Raw genomic sequence first — 17672 nt, forward strand, 5'->3', positions numbered from 1 at the left:
ATGTAATTGATTTTCTTTTGAAACACTCTGCTATATTGCATCAGTTGGTTCCATCAATTCCATCATAATTAGGGTGGTTATGATCAGTTGGAATGCCTCATACCTCCTTTATGTCCAACCTCAAAGGGGGTGGTGGTTTTAAGCCTTCTTGAAAGTCCTTCTACTGCTTGCAATTCAATAGTCCTTTGGGAAGCTCTGCCAGGATATCAAGAGCTTGGAGCAGCTCATGGCTACCTGCCCTGATGTGCCCTGTAGGTGGTCAAGGAAGTTTTGTGATATGCCGGTGTCTGCCACTGTCTGCTCCCAGTTCCATTGTTCACTGTGTCTTTTGCGTAACTAACCATTTAAACCCAGTTTTGTCGTAAGCAACCTGAGTGTAGTGTCCCCAGACAGTGATGCTTATCAGAGGGACTAGATTTTATGAGAAGTGGATCTAGGGCATAAGATGAACTGAAACTTGGAAAAATTTTTAGCTACTAGTGTTTGATCTTATATATAAAACTAAATATTCTGTGAGCATCAAAAGAAATCTAGCATGCACAAAGAATTACTTCTTGCAAATATTTAAATGCTAAAAATATGAAATTTTAAAATGATAGTCACAAGAACTCATAAGAGTAAATCTTGTCAGCTCCAAACTGCACAAATAACTGAAAATACCGTTTACTGCTTGATTACCAGCTTTGTTTTTAATAGTAAAACCTTACCACTAAAATAAGTGGTAAAAATTATAAGATTGCTGTCTTTGTTGTGGGTACATTTTCCAGAAGCCTTTATTTACAGAAAGCTTCTACAAAATTGCAAATTTTCTTTAATGACCTGAAAACATCAAAATAATTTTTGAATTTGGATTTAGTGCTATCGTGCAGAAAAGGCAGAACTGATTTCAAGATAAGCTTTCTATGTGTATTCTGTTTTGCTTTTTTTCTCTGAGACTTATGCCTTCCCTCTCTCTATTTTTTTTTTGTTTGTCCTCTTCTGTGATCTTGTTCACAGGAAAGGCACAATCTTATACTCACAGCAGAGAAAAATTTTCAGGCCTAAAGTTCTGCAACAAAACAACGCCTTTTTAGCAATATTGCGATTCAGACACACAGCTGTGGAAGAAAATACATTCACTGTGACACTAATAGCATTATGGTATACACATTCAATTAGATAGTGAATTCATAATTGATTAGCTTAGTGCTATAGAATAATTTAATATATTAAAATAAAAATTTTAAATGTACAGTATTTTAGCTTCATTTTGCAGCAATGAGTGGCATATTTCGGATATGTTCTGTAAGGTGAATTGAAATCAAGAGGCATGCTGATGCTAGAAGACAGATTGTAGTACTGTCAGTACAGGATAAAGAACCTGGAAAATTCCGAGTACTGTTATCACTACTTTAATCATTGGGATTTGTTTTCACACTCCCACTGAGGGAGACCATTCCCCCAAGATGTGGTTGCTTTTCTGGGTTGCCAGTACCAGGTATTCCAGAGAGATGGCCAATTTTTGATATTATATCAAGTCAAGAAGGTGCAGCTGCAATGTGCTTTTGAAGGTTGGCCTTTACTGAGCGTAAACTGGCAAAGATAATGCTCTTGCACTTCCCATTTCAAGAGAAAGATGAACAGTAGGTATTCACAATAGAGAAATTTAATGCACCGAAAATTAATTTGATAATTATACGGAAAGTTATAAGTTAGTTAAGGCAACTTTCTTGACTTGAGCTGCTTTTATTTAAAGAAAAAACATTTGAAATAACATGGGAATCTTGTTATGACTTATTGTCACATATAGATAAACCCTTCTGCTGACAGGTTGAAATGCAACTTTAGCTTTGAAAAGGTAAAGGTTCTTAATAGCAAAAGGTGTATAAACTATGAAAATACAGTTTGTACTTCTGTTTCTTCTCTTCTGTGGCTTTTTTTCTCTCAAAAAGAAAGACAAGATTTGTTAGACTTGACAGGTCTATTTAGGAATGATCTCATGGCAGCTGCAGCTTGGAATTACGTTTGCAGGGACCAGTCAGGATTGCATTAGCTGAGCACAGATAGCTTCTGCCACCTGCAAGCTACCAGATAGCCCCCTGTTAAACAATGGAACAAGTCAGGTTGGTTCTGTAGAGTATACCTAAATTTAACTCAGCTTAGACGAGGCCTCCTAGGAAAGGTTATTGGCATTCATCATCATTCTCTCTGTCCTTACATTATTTTTTTCTATTACTTTGCTCTTGTGGCTTATCTCTCCACTTCTCAATGCCCTTCCTAACTCAAAAAAAAAAAAAAAAAAAAAAAAAAAAAAAAAAAAGCCCCCAGTTTTGCTGTTCAATGACATTTAGCTTCAAACATAAATTACAGCACAATTGGCTACCTTAAACACATTTTATCTTGCTCTTCTATTGGTGTATGGTCTTGTTATGAAACATCAGACCAGTCACCCGTCTTTTTTATCTCTTACTTGCCCACTGTAATCTTACTGTGTCAGTGTGATCACATAAATTAAACCTCCCTTTCTTCCTATTCTAGCAGGGTAAATAAATGCATATTCATACTGTCATGTGGATCTTTTTGCATAGTTAAGCTTAAGTTCTAAGAAATTTTTAAAAAGTCATATAAAGAGTACCAGTTAAACATGTTTTCCTTGGCACTTGCTCAGAAGCACATGTTATGTTACACTTCACAGACCAGAATATTATGACATTGACCTTACAGTCTACTTATATGACTAATGATTAAAAATAGTAAGACCACTGTCTTTAAAGCTTGGGGTTTTATAATATCAATTTCCTCCTCCTTTTCACAAAACTTCTATTAATGTGTCTACAAAGCCTTATATCTGATGTGATCAAAGAAGATGAAGTCACTGTTACCTAATGAAGAATTCATCCTTTGTCAATCTTCTGGGAGGTAGAAGTCTTGGGTTTTTAATTTATGTATTTATTTAATTTTTTTTAATTAATGCACACAGTTGGGAAGTAATTGTGCTAAGAAAATAGGTACTAGGAAATAATTCTAGGTTTGTAAGATAAGTCAGTGCAAACCTCTATTTTAGTGAGTTCTTTGCTGAAACTTTTCAGTCTTTCACTTGTTTTGGATGTGCAAAACAGTTTGATGGGTTGTTGCAAAGTTTATGCTGCTTTCTAGGAGAATACTGCTCATTTTATGTAATTGTGTAGCTGTACTGGATCACAATGTTGTGCTTTTCTGTAAATTACATCACTTTTCAAGTTATTTCTTTCTGAAGAAAGGCACAAGACAACTAGCATTTGGAGCTTCATTAAGAACTAAATAAGATTGATTTTACAAATGTCCAATAAAAGAAATAAAACAGAGTTTAGGAACACCTGAGGAGAGGACTTCCTTGTGATAAGCTGATGATTACAAAGATCTAGTAGGAATTCAAAATAATCTTTGCAATTCTAAATCTAATGGCTGTTCAGACAGTGCATAGAACCTTCTTAGGACAACAATGAACCAGAAAACCTGTAGCAGTTGTATAGTATGTACAAAATTTTACAGCTTAAGGTAAAAAGTCTGCATTCAGGAAACTCTGGCAGCCTACATTTTCTTCCAGTAGTGTTTTTGCACAAAAAAAATATTAGAGATAAAATATGTCTAATAAAGACAGACAACTGTCTTAAAATAAAAGCCAAGACACTGCTTCTTTGCTTCTAGTCTTCATGGGTATGAAATGTGCAGAAGAATACAATGATACCTAAAATAACTAAGGTAATTCTTTATGCTTTCAAAAGTCCATATATTGAACATTAACTGAAAGGAGATGTTACATGTCTTCATACTGCAATGATCCTTTCAGACTGGAACTGCTTAGATTTTACTTGTGAGAGTACTCACAAATGGCATGTTAATAAAAGGTTATATGACTGTTGCTGGATAAGAAACCAATAAAATTAGAGTAAGAGATTGTATATTTTTAAGGAATCAGAATCTCTTCTTTTTAAGTGGATGAGTTAGCAAGATAAAGCTTCCATAAGATGCTCATAGGAGTATTTAGAATGACTAATTAATCCCTTCGAACTCAGGCTCTAACTATAAATGTGAGGCTAAATTCTCCCATTATAGGTAATGGTGCTACTTTTTGCTACCATCTAGACAACCTTTTCGTCAAGCAGTTTTAGATAGAATTGTACATATCTATTAGAAACTGTGTATCTAGGTTTCATATACTCTCCATCCATTTCTTCATGTGCCGTATAAAAATTAGTTAATGTTTTACTCATATTCTTAAACCAGGGAAATTTGGCATTAATTTATGTGTCTGTATTATTGCCTTGAGTTGTTTCAGATAATTGCATCATTTTTATTAAAACCTTTCACCATAAAGATAATTTCTTTCCTACTTTTTATGACCAGAGATGGCCAAATGTTTTTCTTACCAGAAGAATTACCTACATGAAAGATGTGTAAGTCTGTAACCTTCCTTTTCTATCGATCCACGCTTAAAAATTGATGCTAAATAAACCTAACGAGTATTTTCTATGACAATTCTAATCAAGACAGGAATAAATAAAGCCAGGAGTGGTCTGTACCAATAGATACCTCAGAATAACTGAGATTGGGGCTGGTAGTGGTATAGCAGTCTTTTGTATATGAGGGTGCTCCTCTCAGACATTTGAGCGTCTGGTTCCTCTGTCTTGGCTGTGTTTTACTTGTCTGCTTTTCCTGCCATGGTGCATTAACCGTAAGGGATTGGGATTCAATGAGATGAAAAGCTCACAGATCGAGATGAAGACAAAACACCCACGCAGGATTTGGCCCTTTCTTGCTCATGGTTTCCCAGAGGCACCGCCAGCATCACTGACGGCTCCACTGTGCCCTGCAGTGGTGCTGTGTGGAGCTGGCAGAGTGCAGCCCTGGCTTCACCTCACAGAATTCTGTGAAGAAACATTCTTATCAGTAACAAATTGGAAATTAAAATTAGAAGGCAGTTAATGGCTAAAGAACCTGTATTAGACTTTGAAGATAATCAAGTACTAAAAGGTATCCCAGATTTACTTATGAAAACTTTAAACTTATAATGCAATTTTTTGTGGGCCATTGGCTGGCTGGCTGCAAAATAGAAATAGATATTTGTATGCAGAGAAGGAAGGTGGCTATTCAGAATCGTTTCACCAAAAGTAATAAATAAATGAAAACAACCATTCTGTGAAGAGAAACCTTTGAAATTACTTTAAGTAATAGTAGGAATGAGACGGGTTATATTTTCCTGTAAATGTTGCTGACTGCAGAGTGGAAGGCGATCAAGACTTATATAAAACAAAGCAGAGTGCTTAAAACAGGTTTGCACAGCTTGAATAAGTTTACTATTCTGGTAATATAATTATATTTGGGGTGCTGACAACGATCCTTGCTTCAGATATGGTGAAAAAAATTGGATGGGAAGTCAAGAAGTATCCTTTGAAAAGTGAAAGTATTAAGAGTTTACTTAGACAAATAGGCTAAAATCCACTCGTGCCTGCAGTTTTCAGTTTTATATTCCTTTTCCCTGTTTTATTGGTGTGCTTAATTTTGTCAACGTTTCTTAGCTTTACTGGATGCAATACCCAAGTTCTGCTTTGCATCCTATCATGGAGACTTGTGAGGTGTAACAGTTCTCATATACTCCTGCTTATCCTTTGTTGTTTGTATGTATAATTTTGCCAAAAATGAAATTGGGATTTAGCCTCAAGTGTTCCTGAAAATATGACTGGATAGATTATGATGAATGTAACTTTATCATTATGAACATAATTCTATAACTTTTAAGTTGGGTCATTGAAAGCATAGTCAATGTTCTCAGGTTTTCACATAATAAGCAGCTGCAGAGCTCTGCAGATTATTTTTTTTTTTTTTGGTCAATTTGTTCAAATCTGTCTTTATACTTTACCACTTTTACTTATGTTGTTATAATCAGGTAGAAACCCAGATACTTTCTGAATGTTCAGTTGCAATCTCTGTTATCAAAAGAATGAATGCAGTACGTTTCACACATCAGTCAAGTTTTACATGAAAACTAGATAGACTTTCTTGCCTTTCTTCTTTATTGAAAGACTGAAATTTCACTCCTCTGACAGTTAGGCACAATCTAATTTTCCACCTGGTTTTATTTAGAGCCTGTTCAAAGTATTTTTTTTTTTTTTTGGTGCCAGTATTGTCTTTCACTCAAATACTTCTTTCTTTTGCATGTGTTGGGGTTTTTTTAAACAACAGTATATTTTAGTTGCTTTTCTTTGTTGTTCTTTGCTTTGTTGTTTTTTCTGTTTTTTGAGCAGTGGGACTTTATGGATTATTTTGGGTAGGTTTTTTTACTTGTTTTTCTGTTTTACAAGATAAGATCTAAGCCAGCTTCTTTTACAAACTAGTCATGTAAGGATAGATGGTTATAACTTTGGTGCTGCAGGCTTTTGTTTTGAAAATACAGTAGAACAGTAGTTTTAAAAGCAGCTCCTGACTTAAGCCGTAATGCCTGGAAATTATTGTGCAGAAATTAATCCTTTGTCATCTTAATAAAATGAAACAGATCATGTATCTATTCCTATGGGAATGTCATAGGAATAAAGACTGATTTAAACAAATTGATGAAAAAATAATGATGATTTTTTTTTGGCCATTGGTCTCAGACACGGTGGTCTTGGTAGTAATAGATGAAGATAGATGAAGAGCAAATTATCTTGAATTTGAAAAAGAATTTGCTGGAATTTCATAGAGAAATATTACTATTCTTGTGTTTCCCAAAGCAATTAACATAGTTTTGACGAGTCAATATTCACTAAGATAAAGTATTTAGCTCTAGACCTCTCAGCTCAGGAAAAGCATGGACCTATTAGAGTGGTCCAGATGAGGAACGTAAAAATGCTCAGAGGGCTGGAGCACCTCTCTTATTGGAGAAAGGCTGAGAAATCTGGACTTATTTAGCCTGGAGAAAAGAAGGCTCCGGGGAGACATCCTCATGCCCCATCCCTGGGAACATTCAAGGCTGGGCTGGGTGGGGCACTGAGCAATCTGATCTAGTTGAAGATGTCCTTGCTCACTGCAGAGGGGCTGGAACTAGATGACCTTTAAAGTTCTCTTCCAACACAAGAATTCTATGATTGTTTTTCTCAGCAGTTTCCAACTGTATCTAAAACTATCTAGCCTTAATACAGCTCAGTAGTAAGACTGCACTTTCCTTCGTATTCCCCATCATATCATACGCAATCCGAAGATTACTGCATTGACTTTAAACTACAGAGTTGCACAAACCCTGAATATTGGAGGGGCATGTACCCGTAAAGCTTCAGCTGTGCCAGTGCCACATGAATCAGTTGACTGCACATCAGAGTTTGCTTTTAAGCTGTTAAACTATATATCTAGTAAAAAGTAAGGCTTGGGAAAGACTTGCAAGAACAATTGCTCAAGTAGTGAGGATAAGCAGTGAGCAGAGGTTAGAATGGACGGTGACACTATTTACAAATAATCTATATGAGTAGATAGTGTACTCTTAACAAATACTCCTGCTCGCACTCTGCACATTGAATTATAAAAGTGGAACGTATTTATAAGCATAACAAAATACAGGCAGATGTGATAATAAGCTATCCATTTTAATAAGGGATTAGAATTCTGACCTAATTCTTTCCCAGTAGGTTTTACCACTAACTTGTAAATAACGTACAGGTATAAGACATGGCAATGAAGAATAAATTAACAGAATAAACAAAATGATCAGAGACTTCCAGCCCCTGCTGCTGCCACTTTTCTCAGGGAAAGACTGGAAGAGAGTGATATTAGCATTTGTGCTCAGATTCATTTTCTATCTGGCTTAACTCCATTAAAGACTTGAGTCTGGGGACGCGTAGGGTAGGTGAATATGAGAGCTATGTCTCTGATCTGTTTATTGCTGTGTTTTACTGATTTGCTTTAATGCAGGTACAGCATGTACTTACAATCTCATTTAGCCTTTTCTGTTATCTAAGAAGTTTTGGCATGCTTTGCCCTAACAGCTGATTAAGTTTTGGTAGCTCATTGTGATTTTACATTGCAAGCAGATTGGAGAGTTGAGATATACAGTATGATCTTTCTTGCCAGTTTTTATTAGCAAAGGAAGTACAAACAAATCTTCAGGTGCCTATACCGGCTTTACATTCAACAAGTGCTTTCGTTCATTGGGATGTGAGTGTGCATATGTGTATACGTATCTGTTTATATAAGATCGTGTTTGTTGTTGTTTCCATATCTTATTAGAAAATCTGGAGAACTGCCAAAGTTACCTAACACAATACTTCATAGCATTATCACTGAGAAAATGTACTTAATATGTCTAATGTGTTCTAGCCTTCAAACAACAACAAAAAAATGCCTTTAGCTGAGCATTAGATGATATGTCAGTTACACTGTGATAGCTCTGTATGTGCTCACTCTAAATGTACTTGAAAAAGGTAAAAAAAACAAAAACAAAAACAAAAACCCCCAAACGGTCACATGATTAGTTTTGAATTTATAGACGGTCTTTTTCCTCTTACACTTTAGTAATTTTTTTCTTCAGGGAATCTGGCATTTTCAAGTTGCCACAGGGTGTCTTTGTTTGAATGTACATCTTTCTCTTTTGCTTAGGTTGAAAATCTGCGCTGAGCTTAGTCCAAAAGAATGGGCTGTGAGTGATATCCTTGGCAGGGTTTGGTTACAACACCTTTTATTTTTTTCCTTACTCTTTGCTCTCTGTGATCATGAACTAATGAATTTACTCCTCTCTTTTTGTTCATACAGCTTGAAGTTGAGATCACTGATGTAAATGGGAAAATCATTGATGGTCCAGTCCGCCTAGAAGTTTTAGTTATTGATCAAAATGATAACAAGCCATTGTTTAAAGATGGACCCTATGTTGGCCATGTCATGGAGGGATCCCCTACAGGTAAGCCCATGCCAATCATATTTCTGCAAATAATGCCAGAGCAAATTCTGTGTTGATAAATGCACTGTTTTCATATTGTACAACTTTTCTTGCTGATTTTGTGGCTCACTGAATCCTTCCCCCACATAAAGAGGTGGGAGCAGCCCTTTAGGACAGCAGACAGTGATTTCTGAAAAACAGTCAAGTCTCTGAAGTAAAAAAAGAAAGACGGGTTAAAAAAAAAGTAACACATTTTGGAATGAAAGCTTCAATTTAGGTTTACACTTTTTTATTCACATCTGCAATCAAGGAAGACAACCCCTGGGATATGATTAAGATTCAGACCAAATAGTATGTACAGTTACTGTTCAGAGTGAGAATTCCAGCTTTATAAGGTTATCTTCTGGAAGACTGACTTTCTGTATATAGCATAAGGCTATATAATATTCCTATATAATAATACGAATAAATAGAAAGCACACTATGGATATGCTAATATTGTAGGGAAAATTGAAATACTGAACAATGTTACGTGTGTAAGTGCAGGTACAACAGTTGCAACAAAATAAAACACACTTTGGGAATTAAAGTTGATAATGAAAATGTTCTGATTAAATTCATTCTTGATTTTGTCTGATGATGAAATTCTGTAAGTATAAGGTATTGTTCAAAATTTCAGTTTGGATACGACCGTCCTAGCTAAACTCTCCCTGCAGATGAAGGCTGAATTAGTTTTCTTCAAATGTTATCCTCAGCTGCTGTGCAATTTTGTTGTGAGTTATTAAACAGCTGTTGCATTCCACTGAAGTGGTACCTTCACTGTATTCATAAGTGATAATTGTATTATGTTATAAAGTTAATATGGATCTTGGTGAAAGAAATCAAAACCAGTAGAAGCTCCTGTTAATATCAGTGGAGTGACTGTGATCTAATAGAGATCAGAGTTCTGGGTTATATATTTGTAACACATACATCACTGAACACAAGGCCCTATCCTCCTTAAACAGTTGAAAATGTGAGTGCAGACATAAGGTTTTGGTTGTATGGGTATTTTGGAATATTTTGAAATGAAAATTGAATCAAAGTATATTGCGTTTTTATGAATATTTAATATTCATAGAAGCTTAATGTGGTGACATGTGCTTTGTTTACTCTGAACAAGGATAGACATTACCTTTCACTTCTTTGTATTATATATTCATAGGACTAGATGCTATTTTTTGTCATTACTTTATTATTTATGTAGTTTCTAGAAATCATGGAATCTTTATAGTGAGTTTTGCATTTTCACATATAGTTGCCATTGTTTGTTTGAAAAGCTGTAGATAGCAAATGCATTATGAGCTGCTCCCTCTCAGATTCAAAACAGTTTTCAGGTAAATGTTCATTTTACTGTACTTGTGACAAGCATGTAACTAACCTATTGACAATCTTTTAATTCAAACAAGAAATGTATTTTGTGTGTAAGACTGCAAATGGAACACTCTTTTCTGTTGTAGGTCTCTAGTGCATTGTTAATTTATTTCAGATATCAATCCCTTATTCACAATTTAAAACAAACTTCTTAGATTGTCCCACTTTCCATTTCCCCTGTAACAAGAGTTCTGTAATTAACTGAGACCATATTGCTAACAGAATGTCAGAGGTTCCTTTGCACTTTCACATAGTTAGTATGTAGCAGAATGTGACTATCTAATCAGATCAAGGGTCCTACTTTATCATTTGAACTAGAGCAGCATCTTGCCATGCTCACTTAGATGCACATTTCTAGACCCCTGAGTAGGATGGTGTAGCTTAGATAGATAGCCCCTAAATCCAGTATTTTTGTAAAAGAAGTGGTGCCAAACAGCTCAAACACTGCGGTGTTTAAGCTTTACCCAGCTGGCAGTATATGAACTCTCTGGATGAGCTGTGAGCTCCTGCAAGTCTTTCAGTGGTCTCTCTCTCCATCAAAACAAAAGTTTACACTGCTTATATACTGCATGCCTTTCCTAAACAATATTTAGTCTAATGTTTAGCTTTCACTATTAATTGCAGGTTATGGGACCATATTGAACCATTATCTGTTATATGTTCTTTCTTTACTTAAACTCTATAGTAAGTTTCTTTTCTCTGCCCAGTTGTTTTTGTTGGTTTTTTTTGTTTGTTTGTTTTAAACTGGCAGTTCTTTATTTTTGTTCATCTATAAACTATCCTTGCTTTTCCCTTTTTTTTTCACTTCTTTTGTTCAAGTTTATGCTTCTGATTTAAGAGAAATGTTTCTCAGTCCAACTTCCAGAGAATTCTTCTGTAATTGTTTTCATCCATTTTCTTTTGGTGTACTTTGGTATTTATCTGTGTCACATTTGGCATTTTGATTGTATTGCCTGTAAGTCAAAGTTTGATTTTTTTTTTTTTCAACTTTATCTTTTCTTATCCTCTCCTTTTTCCCCCCAGGTATTCATCACATCAAACTTCATAACCTCATTTTCCTGGTGTCAAGAACACCACTACTTGCAAAATTATTTTGTACAAAAGTGAACCTGTAGAATCAGTGTTAGCTAGAATCTGTCACAGTTCTCTATGCAGATGGCATCCAGTCAACCAAGGTTTCATGTCGTTTACTGTTTTCCATAGTTCTTCAAATTTTATGGCATATATCTTAAAATTATTCATTAGGTTCTGCTGTCTTGCTGCTCCCAATCAATAGCTGCACTGCACAGCTTGATAGAAATCTTTATGTGTGTGTGTTTGCATGTATGATTCCTGATTCCTTCTTTTTGTGTTAAAATTGAAGAGTTGTATTGCTTTTTTGAAGTTCCAAAAGATAGGCTTTGCATACATAACCTTATTTCTTATCACAGCCACCTTCATCTTCATTCAAGTTTTGAGTCAAACCCTTTCTCTGAAAGAGTCTTCTGGTGAAAATTGAAAAATGCTTATAAGTGTCTTGGATTTGTCTTCCTGATCACTGGTCAAAATGTAAATGCCCATGTATTCCTATAATTCAGTGATGAGAGACGTATAATTATGTAGAGAAAGATATAAATATGCTGGACCGTGAAACCTGCCTGAAGGATTTTTAGGCCTTGTAGAAAGGTTCAGATGATGCTGTTATCTTCCTTTATTGCTGGCTTCCTGTGTTTTCCCGTGAGGCCATAATTTCAGTAGTCACAAACGCAATGGAATTTTCTAGTGATATTCCACTTATTTATTGACTCTAAAATTGCATCTACATATTGTCTGCTATTCATGAGAAATACCAGAAATTTACTAAGAAATAAAACTTGGAGAAAGTTAGCATCACAAATTTAAATACATAAACCTTAATTTTAATATTCAAGTGAATGTTCACGTTGGACTTCCTTGATGTTGCTATAAAACACGCATTCCAGCTTTTTATTTTCTTCTAAAATGACTTTTTTTCCCTCAATGATTGGAACGTTTAGTTCCTTGGTTAGGGGCAGATAGAGAAGTTGAAGTGAAATGCTGGGCCAAGCCCCTTGTAAGGACCCTACTTTCTTTGCTCTTGGAGATAAGTACAAGTAGAAGAAAAATAAAAAAATCCCAAGGAAATAGTGTGTAATTTTTTTATTTATTTAATCTGTCAATTAATAAATAAAGAATTGCTCATGTATAGTCCCAATGAGGATGTATTTTGGTGGTGGTTTAATACATTTTATCTGTTGCTAAGGCCATTCACTTTTTTTAGTGGGACTTTTGAGCTTGGAGTGAACACCACTGCTTTTTTGGACATGCTCAATTTGTGCATTATCATTTTACTAGAGAGGCAAAAACCTGTGCATAATTACTGAGAAGATAAATCTGTATTTGCGTTACATGAATAAACATTCATCTGAATTTCAAGCTAAGGCTCGCCACAGCTTCTAATTAATGATAAAAATATGTAATATAATAACGTATTTCTTATCTGATGTATCTTTCCTGAAGTAATTTCATGACATAGTTAAAGTTAATTGCTTTTTTCATGGAAAATTGTCATATTCCTGGAAATAGCCTAGAATCAAATTCTAACAAAAGCACACTCAAATGTATACTTAAAGTATATACTTAAAATGACCATAGATGTTTCCAGATTTAGGAGGTGTTTTTCCAGACAAATTGCAAAACTTGAAGATATTTAATAAATAAAAGAAAAAAGGGGGGGGGGGGGAGAGGAAGCAGGGGAAGGGTAAAATAGAAGTAGAGAAATAGTTTGAATTTATGGAAGTAATTTTTTTTGTTATTTCTTTATGAGACTGAAGTCAGCATATATAGACCAGGAAAATAACATCTGAGCCTTATTCAGTGACACCTATGCAATTTTTCCACTGACTGTAATGGGTTTTGTGTTAACTGTACTGATTTCTCACAGTTTCATTTTCTAGGTTATGACCCAGTTTATTTCCTTTAGATCTTGTATGTATCCAGCTGCCAGATGTAGGGTTTAGGATGTGTCCTGCTGCAGACTTACCTCAGTACATTAATGAGGGTGACTCTAATCTTACAGATTACATAGGCAGGCAGAAACAGTTGGATGTCTCACTCTTTAAATGATGGCAAATGAAGGCTGGTTAAATGAGCTTGGCAGCCCTCTCATTTTGCTTGCTGGAGGTGTTTAACAGAAATTATTTTAAACATATTTGACATTATGTGACTTGTAACAATAGGCTGCAAGCCCAGTGGGTTAAAATCTTAACTGCATTGGTTGAGAAAATTGTTTGAGAATTGCATTTTAGAGAATAACTTGTTTTCCATGATGTACAATAGCCTGAATTCATTGTGATCCAGCCAAGGAGCCCCAAACCAAGACTGATAGATCTTTATAAAAAATTACTAGAAATAAAGGAATGTTTGAAGACAGAGAAGAAACAGAAGGAATTAAGGTGAATAAGCTACAGAGTTGTTCAGTATCATAAAGTAATAATTTGTAAAAATGGATAAAGCATGAGGAAGGGTTTGAAGCATTAATTATTGATTGCCATGCATTGTGCATGGCTGAGATTTGGATAAATGAAAACTTGTTCTAAAGATGGTGCCTTCTGATCAAGAACAACAAGCCAGGATGTATTTTGTTTGTTTGTTTGTTTGTTTGGAGAGGGGGGCATTGTGGGGTTTTGTTTGTTTGTTTGTTTGTTTTATACGCTTAACCTTGCAACAGCAAAAAAGATTAGTACTTAAATTAATATAAATGAGACTGGATGTGATAGATGAGAAAGATACCAGGAAAGGTAAACTGCAAGTAGGCTGCCTTGGCAAAATGGCAAGGATAAATAAGGTTTTTCTGGTATGCACTTGTCATCTCTAACACATTTCAGATCCTACGGTAGTATTTTCTGGGCTGTGTTGGGTTTTTATGTTCCTCGTAATTCCTGCTGGTTTATGGAATAAGAAACTGTAAAATGAATAAAATTGTGATGATTTTTGTGAATTTCCCAAGCCTTAATGAGGCTGTGGCCTAGGAAGCCTCGGAGATAAAGGAAGTAAAATAATACAGAAAAGTCTGTCTTTGGAAAAAAAAAGAAAAAAGGCTTTTTCATAAACCTCTTCCTCAGTCCTCCACTGCTGGAGATGGAATGCTAGGCTTTGTGTATAACTCAGCCTAGCAGTTTTTAATTTCTGTGTACAAATATGTGTAGTTTTGTACATACTTTAAAAACTGTCAGTAACAAAGTTTCTGCAATGTTATGATTGATAATCTTCATTTCAGCAAAAAATGTACTCTCTGCCTTGAAGGTTTTGTAATCTAGCCTGTAAAAGTAAACTAGGTATGAACTAGGGAGAAACACCTGTAATGTCAATATTTTATTTCTCAAAACAGAAGCCAGTTGGCTAATTATGTGCAGCTGCTTAATATATCTCAGTAGGAATTTCTTCTTAAATCTCTGTGGGATAAAATGTACCTGTATAGAAATTGGTATAGTGTGTGTGTGTGTAGTATGCATATTTTCATACATATATATGTATATATACACAAAATATGTATAACTTACAGAGAGATGAACATGTACAGACACACAAATACTTATCTTTTAGTAGGACCTAGGGATCCTGGGATGTTCTAATTACATTATATGCATGATGAAAAGATACATATTTATTATTAGTATATTGTATTATGGCAGAGAAGGTGTACATCCAGTTTAATTTGCCCATGTTTTTCTGAAGTTCAGAGGAACAACCCATTAAAGTATCATCCAGTAATTACCAGGTGTCCAGCCACGCGAATGCAGTTAAACCAGCACATTTTGAGGAAATTAAAATAATCTCATGTGCAGCAATTAGCAGTTCACTCAAATTGAGTATGTGATATGACTGGAAGCGGGAGTCTGCAATTCACTCCAGGGTTCAATTAGTCTTGATTTTCAGCAGAAACATGTTAGGCTCAGGCTCCAGATCAGTTTAGGTGCACAGGTCAGAATTAGAGGCCTGTTTGTGAGGACTAGAAATGATGAGCCACTCTCTTCTTCAGCCCCATACAGAGAATTCCCTGTGATCTTGTTGTTTCTACTGATTTGTAGCTGACTTGTTTGCTCACTGTCCCTCCTGCTGAAATGAGCTTTCATCTGATTTTTTGTAGTTACATGCAATGATATACCAAAAATTAGTCTTAAGGCCAGATCAGCATTAATGCCTAATGCTAAAGGCCATAAAAGCATTATGGTGTCTTTACCCTGGACATTTCATGTACTATTCATATTCCACACGCAAAAGAGTGGAAGCAATGATGGTTAGCTTATTCAGCTCTTTTTGCATTATAGCCCAGGTTCATTAAATAAAAATAAGAATGTTTCTTAATTAAGGAACAGATGAATTTTTTAAAAAATGCTGGAGTCCTTGTTGGGTACTGAAAAACAAGGTCTGTAAAAACAAGATTTGTGTGATTCAGTATATAATTCTTTACCAAAGGAAATTTGTGCCTTAATAAATTTACCAGGGGCTTTTATACCTGTTTTATATATCTACTCTGTCCTCTTATAAAACAGAAGGGTGATCTTTAAAGGCTGAAGTAGTCTGGACACATGAGACAACCTCATCTATATAATCAATAAATTGAAAGATACTGTAGTGCCAGGAAAATGTTGTCTGGAAAAAAGTGCATCAGTGTTGGGCGTCCTGCAGAGTGCTACTGCAGCTCACTTGATAGGTTTTGTTAATGGAATAAAACCTCAGTTTGTGTTGATATACTTGTAAATCCCCATTCCTGGATATTGTCTTCCTATCACGCATTTGCAGGCCAGAAGCTTTGAAGGTTATATGGCCAGTTGTGTTTTAAGTCAGTAGATTGCCAGCATCAGCATCACTATATTTCATCCAAAAAAACATTATCACTGCAGAATGGCAGGATTATTTATTCCCTTGCAGGTTAGTCTCATTATTTTTCCCAATATTATTTGAAAGATATTATCTGATAAATGGTGTCTTTAAAAAGAGACAGAAAAGAGATGTTATTTTTAAACTGTGGGTTCATGTTCTTCTTTCCCTTTTTCTCCCATTTCTCCCTCTATTTCATGCCCTCACAGTCTTTCTTTTCCCATCATTAAGTACAGTGCTTGGGGTTTAAATTGCAATCTGTAGTCTCATGAAGTCAAAGGATAGTTGTACATAACATTTGGGAAACTGAAAGCAATTACAATAGGAAAGGAAACCTTAGTGAGAATGACTGAACAGTAAAAAGGAAATGGAAGAAATAATTATAGGTAATCTATTTTTTTTTATAGTATAAAGGTTTTTTTCTTGATAGAAATATTCAAATTACCTCACTTGTCTTGCATATGTAGAGCAAAACTTCCAGAAAATGTAGCTTCTTGATCTCTTTATGCAGATACATCTTTTAAGTACAGAAAATGTCCACCTTTGCATGCAGCTATTATTTGCACACATAGTTGCACTAAGTGCAAGTATATTTCTGAGTAGCAGCTTTCCATGGCCGTTCACCATAAATAGTTCAGGAATTACATTTATTTTGGGAAATAAAGTCCTGTTAGCAAGCACCTCTAACATGCTTGAAGGTTTTCAAGTGAGAGAGGTTTTAAAAATGGCACTTTTTTGGTATCTCAAGAATATTCTGGAAAAGTTAAAAGGCTTATTATTGGGTTTCTTGGGGGGAAAGTTACTGTCAGCTGGTTTATAAGATATACAAATAATGCATGACTGAGTTAGAATCACACATAAGAAATGAGATTAGTTTTAGGTGAAATCTCACAGTTCCCATCCATCTTCTGCTGGTGTATTTTGGAAACTGCCAGTAGAAATGCCTTTTAAATAGGAATCTGAGAAAATATTAAGAGATACATATTCAAGACAGTAATTTTTCACATTACAAATGTAGCTCATCAATATGTTTTAAGCATACAGAAGAAAAATGTGGTTATAATTATTGTAGTTATCATCAAAAAGATATCATACAATTTTATGTGGTTCTAATACTATTTCATAAAATTCTAAACCTATAAGGGGAAACCAACCAAACAAAAGCAGTAGCGACAAAAAACCCTATAATGATCACTTATCTGTCAATCACTTGAGTTTAAATTCCCTTCGCTCATTTAAAAAGTGTTGTAATTTCTCCAAGGTTTAAAATATGATGACCACTGTGTCACAGAATAACACAAAGGGTTATTCTGAAGGTGTCTCATGACTGAAAAGCTTAATTATATTCACCTGAAGTAGCTGAGAAGCAACTGAATAGGAGGGCCACATTCTAGTTCTGAATACATTCACTGGGTTATTAAAAATGTTTTTCATGAATAATTAGTCTTACAGAAAGGTGGAAAACCATGCAAAAGATAGTTTGGTAGAATTTAGAAAGCATTCACATTTAGCAACTGCT

The 17672-nt window shown here is 35.0% G+C and overlaps 1 protein-coding gene across 1 annotated transcript in view; it reads left to right on the plus strand.

Moving 5' to 3' along the window:
* The window catches only part of CDH13 (cadherin 13), a gene marked incomplete at both ends in the record, with an annotated part of 482104 nt that overhangs the window by 281512 nt on the left and 182920 nt on the right, over window positions 1-17672 (plus strand). The window contains one exon of the mRNA XM_080638637.1: window positions 8737-8881. Within this exon, the coding sequence (XP_080494763.1) occupies window positions 8737-8881 (145 nt within the window). The remainder of the gene's footprint in view (window positions 1-8736; window positions 8882-17672) is intronic.

The sequence above is a fragment of the Psittacula echo genome (assembly GCF_963264785.1).
Source record: "Psittacula echo genome assembly, chromosome: Z".
In the NCBI taxonomy this organism is placed as follows: domain Eukaryota; kingdom Metazoa; phylum Chordata; class Aves; order Psittaciformes; family Psittacidae; genus Psittacula; species Psittacula echo.